The sequence below is a fragment of the Perca fluviatilis genome, chromosome 3 (genome assembly GCF_010015445.1).
Source record: "Perca fluviatilis chromosome 3, GENO_Pfluv_1.0, whole genome shotgun sequence".
Taxonomy (NCBI): Eukaryota; Metazoa; Chordata; class Actinopteri; order Perciformes; family Percidae; genus Perca; species Perca fluviatilis.
This window is the reverse complement of record NC_053114.1, coordinates 26,802,302-26,816,686: the sequence shown is the minus strand read 5'-3', so window position 1 is coordinate 26,816,686 and position 14,385 is coordinate 26,802,302. Positions and strand designations below refer to the sequence as shown.

General features: G+C 42.9%; 1 protein-coding gene across 2 annotated transcripts; it reads left to right on the top strand.

Moving 5' to 3' along the window:
- The first annotated feature begins 1,736 nt into the window (after positions 1-1,736).
- On the top strand, positions 1,737-14,136 carry atxn1l (ataxin 1-like). Of its 2 annotated transcripts, none has more exons than XM_039794455.1 (3): positions 1,737-1,856; positions 5,021-6,213; positions 7,935-14,136. In XM_039794455.1, the coding sequence occupies exons 2-3, from the start codon at positions 5,140-5,142 to the stop codon at positions 9,387-9,389; spliced, it is 2,529 nt and encodes an 842-aa protein (XP_039650389.1). In that variant the 5' UTR covers positions 1,737-1,856; positions 5,021-5,139; the 3' UTR covers positions 9,390-14,136. The 2 variants fall into 2 exon arrangements, with proteins under 2 accessions (XP_039650389.1, XP_039650388.1); XM_039794454.1 differs by having other exon boundaries at positions 5,018-6,213.
- Positions 14,137-14,385: the final 249 nt, after the last annotated feature.

Below are 14,385 nucleotides of genomic sequence, written 5' to 3'. Positions count from 1 at the left end.
AATTTCTGAGGACCTCCCCAGTGTTGACTGAACCATGGATGGAACACAACTTCACATCATGGCAGTCAGGCTCAACAAGCTTGCTTATACACTCTGGCTACTGACCCAATTTTAAGTGAAATTGATGTTAAGTGTTTTCTGTTAGTTTGTAAGTGATTTGAAGTTTTTACATAACCATGCAAAGTGAATCATTAACTCACTTGAATGAAGAAGACGCATACAGTTGTACAGTACAATGTAGTTTAGAGAAAGTCCCGCACACTGACCATTACGCAAGCAATTGACTGTCTCCAAGCTTCTGATCTGCTACTTTTGATCATATCCTACGCACCTGCCCGATAAAAGAGGTGTGCAGAAAAGCTTTCCTACACAGTACAATGTAGTGAAATATCTCTGCATTTAACCCACCCTAAGCATTAGGAGCAGTGGACAGCCACATAGCTGCACCCGGGGGGAAACTTGTGGTTCAGTGTCTTGCTCAAGGACACTTGAGACATGTTGCCAGAGGAGCCGGGGATCGAACCGCTAATCTTGTGGTTGAAGGACGGTCCCATTACCTGAGTGTTTAACACCTGCCCTTTTAACCATATGGTCAGAAGCTTTTTGTTTGTGTCAAATATCTCACCATGTGACTGCATGTCAATTGTTCTTGGCAATTTGATTAATTTTCTCCACTCAAGTACAAGCAAAATCTACTTTTAAGACTTTATTATTTTAGCTTATGTTGTACTCACATGGTGCACATTCCTAAAGAAAGTTTGTTTGATCACACTACCACAGAGAAATCGACACGCTTGAAGCCAGGTAATGTTAATTCAGCATTGGAATGCTGTAGCCTATAGCAATTGTGGTCAATATGTGGGCTAATAGCAGCAAAGGTCCCCCTAGTGAAGCTGTGGTTCACATAACTAACTGACACATTACACCTAGACAGAATTGTGGTTATCTTGAAACTGAAGCCATTTATAATTTAAAAAAAATACACATGGACCCGATTTATTTCTTTTCTTGAACACACAAATTGAACATAAACCCAAAAGTAAGAATGTGGGTGGGTTAATGGGTTGTTTGACGTTACATACCCTCTTCTTTCTTCTTTTTTGGGAAATAAGCCTAGTGAAAAAATTGAAGCAGTTTCCTATTCTGTCAGTTTATTTTGCACTAATGCTTCTAATAAAAATATTTGAAACCGAAATTGGGGTCGATATATGTTATACGTTAATCCAGCCAAAGTTTTGTGTGTCTAATGACCATGTCATAATCCCTTTAGTGCACACGGCTCCAGATTCCCCTACTGTACAACATGTCAGAATGTACATTTTATGCATTTAAACGAACTCCATGTTTTTTTTATAATTTTGTTTTACTACCGTTGCGTTATTTTTATAGGCTACTATCTTTCTGCAAGAAAAGCACATGTCCTGTGAGTTTCGGTTAAAAATGGCATCGAGAGTGTGGTATCCTATCTAACAATGCTGCGATGATGTGTTAATAAGAAATCCGTATTTGTGTTTAGTTGAGTTGAATGTAGGTTGGACAAAAAAGTAAAGCCTAACCGTATTTTGCTGATTTATATATTGGTGTACGTGCCGTTCTTATTATACATCCATGGTACATGCAAGGATGTGTTAAGAGAACCTTCGTGAACTGTCTATGAAGAGAACGGATACGTGGGGGACATTTGTGCATCATGCATAAAAAAACAGGAAATTGAATAAACGTCGTGACGTCATTGGTGAGCGCCTCTGCTGGCCTTCGAAATGGGCTCGACTCCTTAGCCTTGATTTCTTCAATTGTCCCTCCGCATATCAACTTTTTTTAAATTAAGAAACGCCTGTTCGCGATGACATTTGGAGGTAAGTCCACAAAGTAGAGCTATCTTTGATAGACGCATTTCTGCGCATTTCCAAGTTGTTTGTAAGCAGATGTGGGTCGAGCAGGACTTGAGTCAGTACATGTAAGCTAGCTAACTGTGTTAGCCGTTTGGCTAACTAGCCGGAACCTCTGGGCTGGTGCCCAGTGATAAATTATAGTGATAATTAAATTGCCGCATAAACCATTATCTCTCATTTGAACTCCCCATCTACGTTTAGTGTTAATATGTGAAGTGTCATGCTGTTACTTTCCTGTGTTTACGGGAAAATTATGACTCCAAGTTGCGAGCTAACTTTAGCCAAGTCAGCCACTAAGCTATCTAGCTAGCTAACGGTAAACACTTTTTTAAAACACATTTTACAGTATATGGGTTACTCTGAAGTGAAGTGTAGTGTCAACTGGAAGAAAACTCTGACTTATAACTACATTTATAAAGCAGAGGGTTCATATATAGTGCTGTTCAGGGGGTTGTTTCAGGAAGCAGCTTTACTGACTTTTCTGGACAACCGTGCTTAGTGAAACCAGGAATCCACTCGAGTCTGTATCATGGACTGATTACAGGATACAAGAGAGGCACATTTCAGCAACAGGGTAGTTTTAAAGTGCTTTAGATAAAACATGAAATGGCAATTAAAAAAGAACATAGAAAATAAAAACAAGCTAAATAGAATAGGACAGGTATAAAATACAAGAACAAAGTTACAGTGCAGTGTAAGAAATGAAGAAAAAAAATGGCTGCGTCAAATAAGTCCTCAGTCTGGATTTAAAAGAACTGAGTTGCAGCGGACCTACAGTTTTCTGGGAGTTTTTTTTTCAGATATGTGGTGCATGAAAACCAGATGAACTGAGAGGTCTGGATGGTTCATAATGTAGCAGAAGATCACAAATGCATTTTGGCCCTAAGCCATTCAGTGCTTTATAAACCAAAGAGAGATACTAGATACTTTAATTGTGACTGTACTGTATAATAATATGTTGTTTGGAGCAAGCCTGTAGATGTCTAATTAAGGATAAAAACGGTCAAAATAGAAAATATAACAAAATAAAAACTGTGCCGACACAGAATAAAATGTCCAGTACTGGAAGCAACTGGAGCCAGTAATGCAGCATGTTTTGATTTGATTTTGATTGTTCCAAGTTTAATTTATGATAAATAAGCAAACCTGCTTCTTGAAACGTGTCCAATAAATTACCTTAAGATTAATCTATGTTTCTATTTACCTCTGTTGAATGAAGTGGCACCACAACCTTAACTCTTTGTCGTTAAAAAAAGAAAGAAGGTTGACAAGACTTAGTGGATCAGTCGCAGTTATACTGCAGCATGTTTTTTCATTTTTATTAGAATTAATGTTCTGCAAAACCAAGAAGTAATGGTGTCAGTGGTCAGACATGATTTTGCTAGATGGTTGTAGGGTGCTATTGCAGTGGATGTGTGGATCTACATACTCTGTGTGAGTTGAGTGTAACTAATATGCAGTTTACTTGTACCTACTACTTTCTTGGGTGTACATTTTTTACTAGAATTTCATGATGAACCACATCTTAGCTTTTTACATTGCATAAGGAAAAGCAGACATGCACTTGTCACCATTGCACATATTTGATAATTCAGATGTTGGGGGTCTTATTAAGCATGCTGGAAAAGCCCATGGTGTTTAAACCTCCGGTGGGCATGTCATTTAAACTCATGCTCTCCAATTTAAGACTTTCAAGTTAAAACTCCAGAAATTAAATTAAATCCTTGTTAAGACTTTAAAGTTTTCAAATACACCAAATAGGCCTATGTCTGAATTGGCTGAATTTAGAATCTAAAGAAACATTTAAATTTGATGGAATGGAATGGAAAAATGAGAGTTGGTCAGACTCCTAAATAATAATGATACTGTCAGTGTGAAATAAGGTTTTTCCAACCTCCCAAATAAAAAGAAACTACTGGATGTAAAGGAGTCAAGGTATGTGAATGATGGGTAGGAATCACAGGTCTGATGGCCGACTCATATGATACTATGACAAAATGTTGCCCTTGATTACAATTGAATCACTGCACAGGGAATTCTGCAATACGTGTTATATTGCAAGAAGTTTTCCACAATATATATTATTCAGTGTAACTATAGGGAAAACAAACCAAAAGCAATAAATCGCATATTGTCATAACTGTTTAATGGCGTTCTTTCAGTTTGAGAGGCGGCTGTAATGACATGGTGTGTGCTAAAGTGCATGTAGTAAGAGTTTTCACACTTGGCAACATAAACTTCTTGCTGCCTTGAACCTCTCTAAGGGAGCCATCAGTCAAATGTCAAACGGCCAAAAAGCAGAACAGTTCAGTGTTCAAGTATGTTCTGTAAAGGTACACGGACTAACTCAACAAAATGAGGATCGTTCGAAGTATCTTATATCTTGGGCAGGTGAGGTTTGTATTAGGGCCTGTCTAATGGTTTATTTTCAAAGAAACCTATAACAACATTCTCCATAAATTTCTGTCTTTACAGTGACAGATGAGTGTAGCAGCACCATTAAAGCTATAGTGCGTAGTTTCTGTCGCCCCCGTGAACAATTCTAAGTAATGACAACAACACTGTCGGTGCTTCCACATGATGCAAGCCTTCGGTGATCGTGGACCACCTCCACCCCTCCCTCAGGCAGTTGATAGTTGCGTTTATCTCGTCAAATCAAGGAGGACACAGAGGATAAAAAAACAAAACATGGATTCTTCAGAAGAGGTAATGAGCTTGTAATTTTTATGTCCTCTTCGTCTCCAAAGCTGAACGCTGTTGTCCTTTCTCAGCGGCGACTTAAAACGCATCACTCAAGCTGCTGCGCGCGAATGTCGCCGGACTGTACCATTTTCTAAACATAGCCATACTGAGAAATACAGAGAGTATTATAGTAGTAGTATTATTCTATCAACTCATTTGGCAATGGCTTGAATGTAACAGACATTTATAAATATGAAATAGTCATGCACTATAGCTTTAATGCTTTCCATCCTGAAACTATTGATCGTATAATTTTATCATTTTCATCCATCTGGACATATGTATTAATAATTTTAGCGCCATTGTGATGGGAAAATATGCAACCTAGGGATACAAAATTGAATTGTGCTTAATGATCCTTTGCTTTTTGTTCTTTGTTCCAGGAGAATTGGCAGACAAGGTCAGCCAGGTGATTTCACAACTGGTTCCTGTGCGGGCCGACTGGCTCGCAAGTTTCAGTTCCTGTGCAGTACAGTAAAGCCACTCGCTTGGTCAGAGGATTGCAATGAAACAAGCTCAGGAGCGGAACCAGGAGTGCCTGCCTCCTAAGAAGAGGGACCTCCTAGTTAGTAACAGCAGTGGAGCTGGAGGGACGGTAGGAGTTGGAGGTGGTGGTGGTAGTAGTAGTGGTGGTGGCAGTAATGCTGGTGGCACTAATGCTGGTGGTGTTATTGGAGAAGATGAAGTGGTGTCCATCCAGAACTCTGCGGCCAACAGTGACACTCAGGGAGGGACCCCATCTGGAGAGTGGCTGCGCGCTCAGCCAGGGCTTCATTATGGAGTGGATAATTCTGATGGCATACCAGCAGTGCCAGTTGACCAGTATGGTATGCTCTACAAAGTGGCTCTTCCATCTGTTACCTACTCGCCTACTAGTCTTCACCCAGTGTTAAGCCACATCTCTCCAGCCTACACTGTACACTCTCCTCTCCTGCAGCATCCAGGCCTTCCCTATCCTCCTCTTGGGTATGCCCAGATCCCTCATTCCTCTCTCCAGTTTGTTAGTTCCCCTTATGCAGCGGTACCTTACGCTCTAACCCCTGGCTTTGTCCCGGGATCATTAATCTCTCCCTCAGGCACCATTCCTCAGCCCCATGCTGTGTCCCACCTTGTTCCCTATCCATCGGTCATACAGGAAGGTGTTGTTTCCCCACCTCCCCAGGCCCAGGTAGCTGCTCATACCTTTGCCAAAGTTGCAGTATCCAGCGGTGTCCCGCTGATGCTGCCTTCAGAGCAAGCTGCCCAGCAGCACCTTGGTACACTAGGAGTCATGTCCACAGCAGAGCTCAGCTCTCGGGGGTTGTCTGTCTTCTATCACCCTCAGGGTGCCAGGGCTGCCTCCAGAGACCCACACAGTGCCCAGCAGGAGAATGAACCAGAGATGAATGGAGGCGATAAAGAGCAGGGAGCTAGGGAGGTTGTACTTGATTCAGCCTACACTGCCAGAAATACACGACTGCTGCAGGTAGCATCCAACTGTGCAGCCCAGGAATATAGCCAAGACAGAGGCCTGCTGAACCGAAGGCTGGAAGAGAGGAGCTCACCTGGCCAGCGCAGCACTCCAGACAGCGACCTGGAGGTAAGACACACTGATGGCCTCCTAATTTGACTTTTGACTCCTGGTAATCTCTATTCCCAAATTTTCATTTTTAGCCGTAAATGGGTGATAGTAACATATAAATGCAAAACCCTTTTTCTTGATAAGGGATTAAAAAAAAAAAATTAACACTTCTAAATACACAGGGTGCAGGTAATATATATGATTGGCCTTCACTCTGCTCCTTTTCAATCATGGAATGTTTATAATATTGTTACATATTGCAGCTCATGTTTTGTGAACAATGTTGAAATTTGAGATGGAGAAACCAGATTACTTGTTCATTTATACCCTAACCCCGGATTTCCACTAGATATGTAACGGCTCCGGAACGGCGGCGGAGTCATTCGGTTTCCATTAAAGTCAGTGTGTGTATTTCCACTGGCTGCATAACGGCTGCATAACGGCTGCGTTCCGACTCCGGCACAGCTCCGGCGGTCCGCAGCCCTCTGGAGCAGATACGGAGAGCTTCTATTTTTGCCGGACGCCGGAGAGCTCCGCAGCAATTCAGCACACGGCAGATGCGGGACAGGAAATCGAGCACAGAAACAAAATAAACATCCGGTTAATTTTCAAAATAAAATACACCGTGCTCACGGCGGATCATATTTCCCTGCACTACACCTTGAAAACACAGCACAGTCGTTTCCCCTCTACTCCTCTGGATGGAAACAAACTGTTGTTGGTTTTGTGGTTGTATTCTACCTCGTGACTACAGCTGTCAGTCCGGACCTAGTGGGTATTGACGGACGGCAGAGCACGCAGCAGACGCGCAGCGGAGCCGGTCCGCAACCGTTACGCATCTAGTGGAAATCTGGAGTTAGTTTACTTTCTTAAACATTTTTCCAGTGTGCACATGTTAATGAAAATACCCCGGATAAGGCAAGAAGTATCAATAGATACAAAGAAAATCATCATTATTCAACAATGCAAGCAGCAGCATGACTAAAGGGCAATTTTTACAATCCTCATGTTGATTATGGAATAAAATATCTTTATAGCATTTATAGAGACAGAAATGCTTCAACACAATGAAAAATAAACAAGTAACTATTATCAAATGCATTTTATTAGTGTTATAATAATCTGAGTTTGTTTTTAGAAATTTCACTGGCTGTGGCAGTATTTGTAAGACTACATTTTACTTGTTAATTTTAGATTTAGCTTCCTTCCTTTGTGTGCTGTGGGTCTGTAGGTAATTGGGCATCACTCATAGCCACAATCACAGCCACAATTGCCACTTTGTGCCAAAGCTATTATCTATGGTTGCATGGAGAAACTCATTGAAGCCATCAGTACTTCTTTTGTGATGGTGTGTGAAGGGAAATGAAGAATCTTGATTCCGAAATAAGTCAAATTGTTTTGTGCTGGCTGGCATGATTAACGTCAAAGTACTTATTTCAATCAACCAAATAGGGAGAAATGCTAACAATACCAAAGCTGATGAGAAGAGTGATGTTAAGGCATATCACCCATCATTAGAAATTGTGCGTTGGAGGCTCGAAGGATGAGATGGTTCAAATGTATTTATTTACTGAGCTACACAGATATTTCATACTTGCGTGCTGTAATTCAGGCTGCTGCTGTGGGAAAACATTTGGATGTCTGGTTGGAACGTGTCACACGCCATTTATACATTTTGTGTGTTTCAGCAAAATTAAAAGTTTTCTGATCAACACTTAATTCCTTTAATCAACTTCCAGGTGCAGCATGTGGTTGGTCGTATTGCTTCCTCTAGCCAAGGTGGAGTGCGGAAAGAGGTGTCCTTTGCTCCCTTGAACCTCTCTCAGGGGGCCCAGAGAACCAGAGATGTCCATGGAGAGTCCGACCGGACTGCGTACACGGCCCAGACCGTGAGTTACAATGATCCCAGAGTGTCCAGTCTCCAGCAGCAGACGGGACAACCAGGCCATGCTGTCATGCTTGCCAACGGACAACCAGTTCTTATTCCCTTGGAGTATCACCTGCAGCATCAGCCCCAACCGCCACAGCAACACTACCCAGGACAGGCTAATGATGCCTCAGCCAGCCATGCCTCTACCACCATGGCCTCCCCTAACCCAAGCTTTAAAGCCTCTGACTCTTCAGCCAGAGTGTGCCTCCTTGAAAGGGCGGAGTTGACCACAGCTCAGCAGCAGATCCCCCAGCAGCCTCCTCACCAGCCTACAGCAGATGTGACTCAGGCCTTAGCTTCAAGCCTCGCTCCTGCCTCGACTCCCTCCAACCCGTCACACTTCATGAAGGGAGCCATTATCCAGCTGGCCACTGGGGAACTGAAGCGTGTGGAGGATCTGCAGACTCAGGACTTTGTGCGGAGCGCTGAGGTGAGTGGGGGGCTTAAGATTGACTCCAGCATGGTGGTGGACATCCGTGCCAGCCAGCAAAGACCAGGCCTTGTGTCGCTTCACTTCACTGTGGGGGAGCAGCAGAGCAAAGTGACCATCGATGTGCCCCCGGAGCACCCCTTTTTTGTGTTCGGGCAGGGCTGGTCGTCCTGCAGCCCTGAGCGCACAGCCCAGCTCTACGGCTTGGCCTGCCATCATCTGCAAGTAGGAGACGTGTGTGTGTCCATCACCCTGCAGCAGCAGCAGCAGCAGCTTCAGCCACAGCAGCAGAAACAACCACAGCACCATCATTCACAGCAGCAACAACAACAACAACAGCAGCAGCAGAACCTGTCCAGGACTTTGAGCAAAACCAACGCTACACCAGGACCTGGTCACCAGCTCATGGGGCCCCCTGCCCCTCAGCAGTCACGGCCTCCGTCTCATTTCAGGCTAGACCGCATCCACAGAGAGAGACAGAGGGATGGGGAAAAAGATGCAGTCGATAAGGAGGAAGCCACACATTTTGGGGTTGTTGGGCACCCTGAGATGCCCATCAGACCAAGTAGGACCTCAGCAGAGCATCCAAGGAGCCAGAGCAGTTACCACTTGCACACAGAGGGCTCTGCTTTTGCAGGGGCAGGGACGGGAGCAATGCAGGCTGCACTAAGTGCTTCTCAGAGGCGCTGGTCCTCACCTGGCCTCCAAAGATACAGTATGAAGGGAGACGAAGGGCCACGCCCTCAATTAAGCACCTCTGGCCACACAAGGCCCTCTTTCATCCCCCAGGAGGTCAAACTGTCCATTGAGGGGCGCTCTAATGCAGGGAAGTAGCATCACATTTGGTAGCAACTATAGAATAGACTGCCACGAGTAAGAATGAGTCTGACAAGGAGAGAAAGAGGAGAAAAAAAAGAGTGCGAATGTAGCCTCAGAATGTATGAGATTTTGCACACCTAAAATATACAAAAATACAAGATCTTTGTCTATCTGGTGAGAAGGTTTGGCTTGGTTGTCACTCAGCCAAAGAATACAAGCCTGTGGATTCACAGCCAGCTGAGGTCTGACAGGGACAGCTGAGTAGAAAGTATGTAGCGGATGAAATGCCTACTATAGTCCTTGCACACTGCATTTCTCTTCCTCCCTCCCTCCTTTGTCGCCACTTCCTCATACCTTTGCTTGGAGGTTACCATCACATTCAGAACACTCTTGCTTCCTTTTTGACCAAACCATCTCCTTGAAAGACCAAGGACTGAAGAAGAATGTGTTTGTAGCACAGTGAAGCTACCCCCTCTGCAGGTTCTGATGTATTTAAAAGATCCCAGCCAGTGGTCTTTTATAGCCTCCATTCCTAAGATCCTGTTTCCTTCAAAAGCATTTGCCCAAAAAAGAGTGAAGTTGCTGACATCAGCGGCTCCTGTGGTGATGTTGGCACTTTTGGCGCTAACTGTCGGTGTATGTTACATTATGCTTCTCTGGCAGGAGTCTTCTGCTGTCAGCAGGGATACTCTCTCCCCTCCTTCCTTTTCAGGAGGCCGGTCTGCAAAGAATAGGATCCTCTCTCAGGCCAGGTGTGGCACGTCCCACTTGTCTTCAACAATCAAAATAGTGATAAATCAATCAATGTGTCTGTTCAGCAATCAGTTTCCACAAAAAAAAAAAAAGAAAATCTGCTCATGCCCTTTGGTTTAGGCTGAGGGCCCTAACGTGTGTGAGTGTGTTTGCATACATGATTGAAATAATGCTTTGTTCTCTATAACTAGAGATATCTTGCATTCTAGTATCATCAGTGGGAATATCCATCGCTTTTTGTTGAATTTTTTTCTCCTTTAGAGAATCACTTCATCCTGAGCGACACCCTCCCTCCTCCTCACTATACCTCAGAGTTTTCCTGACCAGACTGGCGACTTTTAATGCAATTTTAAACGATTTAATTAACGGAGGACGCACTGGCTGGTCATCATCAAAGCTACCTGTGGGAATGAGACATTACCCTCTCACATCAGCGGATGCAGGCCAATTTAGCCTAAAGTCTCTGACACACCAACCCGACGGCTGACTGTCGGCAGAAAAGGCAGTCGGACTGATCAGTCTGCTCCCGTCTCTCAAAAGTGCCTCGGAACACTCCGAAGCGACGCCGACTTGAGCGTATGTTCTGCGCGTGCGCGAGACGTAATACGTCTCCACAATAGCAGGCGGCGCTAATCTGTATTGTCGCCCCAAAAAATTTAAACCAGAAATGACGGAACATCTCGCTAGACCTAGTAAAAATGGAGCACGCTGTCGTCAGTCATTGTTTTCATCATCGTGTTGCTAGTAGGACAACAACGATAAGAAGGATCGTTGTTGTCATTACTCGCTGAACGGAAGAAAATACGATGGCTAGTAATAAGAAGATACTGGCGTTGTCAGCTCTCGGGCTTCTTCTTGTGGAAGAAGCACTGATTCGCTAGTCTAAGGGCTAGCACTCCACCAATCGGATTGGTCATTGAGTCCGACTGCCCACTGGCCGATTCAGCAAGTCAAATCAGCCAAAATGGATGCCGGCGGCTCCTCCGACTGCCGATGGCACGCAACACACCGAACAGACTCGAGTCACCGACCTCGCCAGACTGTCCGACGGCCGATAATCGGGTTAGTGTGTCAGAGCCTTAAAACCCCAGAGGAGTGGAATGGCCTTGTTGTTGGCCTTGTAGAGAGAAACCCTGCGTGTGAGCGAGTCAGTGACCAGGTGTTCTCTTTGTCCTTGTTACTTTCTGCTCAGTTACCAAATTAAAGCAATAGTTCTTTTCACAGCATGCGGCTGTACTGCTCTCCCCAGTCTCCCGTCGTCGGCTGTTTTATATCTCCGAGGTGTGAGATCTGACCCTCTTTTGACCCTGACCTTTAAAGGTGATGCACTATTTGGGTGTTTATTTCATTGATTCTTCAGTATTTCTACACAAGCGACGCATGATAAATTTCTCAAGAAATCATTGTAGATGTAACCGCGTCTCTTTGATTCTCCATTTCACTGACAATATTTCATCTTTTACTCAAGTGCATCTCCAAGAAAGGCTTGACTCTAATTACGTTATCAAGTCATCTTCTGTTCTTTCTTTTGTTTTACCGTGTACGGTCCTTCGCTTTTGTACTAGGATATACTTTATCCAGTGGATCTTTTAATTGTCTTGCACATAGAAAATGTCATTGATTTCACACTGACTGAATCACAGTACAGTAGATGTTGTTTTCTTTTATATGAAGGGAATATGTTTGAAGTGTTGTTGTTTTGTGATGAGAAAGAAAAAAAAAATCTGACTTGCATTTTTAACTCTGTTTACAAATTAGCCAAGATGAATGCTGCAGTTTCAGATTTTCATCCTGGTTACTCAAAATAAAAAATCGAAAGGGTGAAATTGAAAATAAGTGCAATTAGACCACACATAAAATCATTCAGAGGTTTCTAATCAGACAACATTCCTTAAGCAGACATTCCCATTGAAACGTGTAAATCATACAGCACCAGTAAAAAAAAAAGAAAAAAAAAAAAGATCTTTGGACAAAACATTTGATCGCTTTTGAATATTTCATGCATTACCTGTTATATTTTCTTTCATTGGATACGCTCAGACAGGATGGTCAGTTTTTCAATTGTAGTGTCTGACTAATGTGCTGGTGCTGTCCCTCAGCCCCAGACACTTGTGTGTCTATCTGTCCTTTTCAACTCTCTTAACTTGTCTAGTTCACGGAGTCTACAGCCTGACCCTCTGTCACCGAGTCACCTGAACTGGGCCTATTAGACTCTCATCCTCTGGTACTGTCACTATGAGCAGCTTTAAAGGATGGTTTAACATTTTGTTTTTCAAGTCTGTCTTAAAACAATTCTCACATGCCCATAAACGGTTATTGCTGTAATCATTCCTCTTGTCCATCCTGGTTGTATAAAGATTCCCTCCTGATGCTATTCCAGTGTCAAACATTTTGTTCCCCATCCCGTCACTTAACTGTAATCACATTAAAAAGTGATCTCTTAACGGCCAGTATGGACAGAAGGACTGCCCTATCTTACAATGTTAATGAAAGTTAAAAGAAATAATTCTTGATTCTGATCCGCTCCAAAATGTAATGTGTCCTTCCTCGGCCCATGCTACACCCTTCCACCAAGTTTCATGAAAATCAGGCCAGTAGTTTTTTTTGTTTTTGTTTTTGCAATTCTGCTGACAAACATTAGGAGGAACATTACCTCCTTGGCGGAGTTTAACGTTTTCAGTGTACATACGGAATTGGTATTGTATTAAGATACTTGAAAAAATGTGAACCTGTCCTTTTAAAATGCTTTGCAATCGGGGTTTCAGAGGAGAATACTTCTTACCATCAGAAGCTCACCACATTGAGTCTTTTTCACGCTGTAAGCAATATACATAATAACTGAAAATCTTTCATGTAGTCCTGGCATTTTCTATGCAGTAAACTCAGTATTGTACTCTTCGTAGTCTTAAGTGCAGCTCTCCGAAGCAGTAGGGGCAGGATGGGTTGATGCAGTTATTTGCCGCTGATGTCTGGTTCTAGGATCTTTGTCCCCATCTCCCTATGTATAGCACACTGCTGACTCACAGATCAGTCAACTTTTATTGTCTTCTCGCGATGCCACACGGTCGGAGCCAAATCAGTTGAGATTACTGTCACTCAAATCTCCAAGCGTTTGCCTAGCATTATTTTGGCGCGATTACCAAGCCACTTTGACATTGTATTTTGGGTCACATTGCATTTGATGGGATTTAAATGGTGCAAGCAGTGCCGCCTGTGACTTTACCTCCGGTTGATTCTCACAGCAAGACCATCCTTCGCTGCCCATGAGCCTTTTTGTTTTCCCCCCGCTGCTTTGAGCAGCGCGTTAAGCAGGAGAAGCTCTACTTTTACCAAAATGTCCGGTGAATCTCCTTCACATCACTGATAGTCTGTTGCTGTAAGTAATTGCACTAAATGCCCTTTTACAGTGTTTTGAACTTAAACCTGTTGGTAAATTGAAGAGTTTCAAAATGTAAAGCACACAAAATCACAGGTTGTGTTTCTGTAGATAGATGTTTTTTTGTGTGTGTAGATAGCTTTGTTGGTGCTTGTCAATAATGCCTTAAATTCTGCTTTGTACAGCGTGTGAAATTTAAAACATGGGATAATGAATAATTCTGGTAGACTTGGTGTTACCTTTTTCAGGCTGTACAAGAGCAAATCAGAAATGTCAAAGCTTTGACACTCTTGTCGTGCTTATGAGCAGAAATTCATATTTCTCAAAGGGTGATGGTCAATTCTCTTTCAGACGGTTCAACCATGAAATCTGCACGTTTTGGTGGTTTTTTTTTGTTTTGTTTTTTTTTTTGGTTCGTTTTACCCGTTACATTTTTAATACACTCTTTACGCTCATACCTACCTTTTTGTCCTCCTTTTTTTTTTTATGTGTGGAAGTGAAGTAAATGGAAGCTCTTCTTTGCGCACACACATGCACACATCTGTAGTTTTTATTGTTGCACAAGATCAGTAGGTTTTCTTGTTTGTTTTTTTAAATCCCTAGCATTAATGGATTGTGTTTGGTGTCTTGTGCTGTGTCCCACAGTTTCTGGTCAAAAGAATCTCGGTTTGAATAAATGGAGACCGACGGGCTGCATTAATCAGATAGCTTTCCATTGGTGGTAATGTAATGGTTTATCATGTTTTGTGATGTTGGCAGCGGGGATTTTTACTCCCTATGTGAACTACTTCCTTTTTGATCCCATATTGAACTGCAAAGGTGAATTTAAAATGATTTTAGTGTTGCTGATGTCCAATTTAATCAGGAGAAACAAGAACGGTT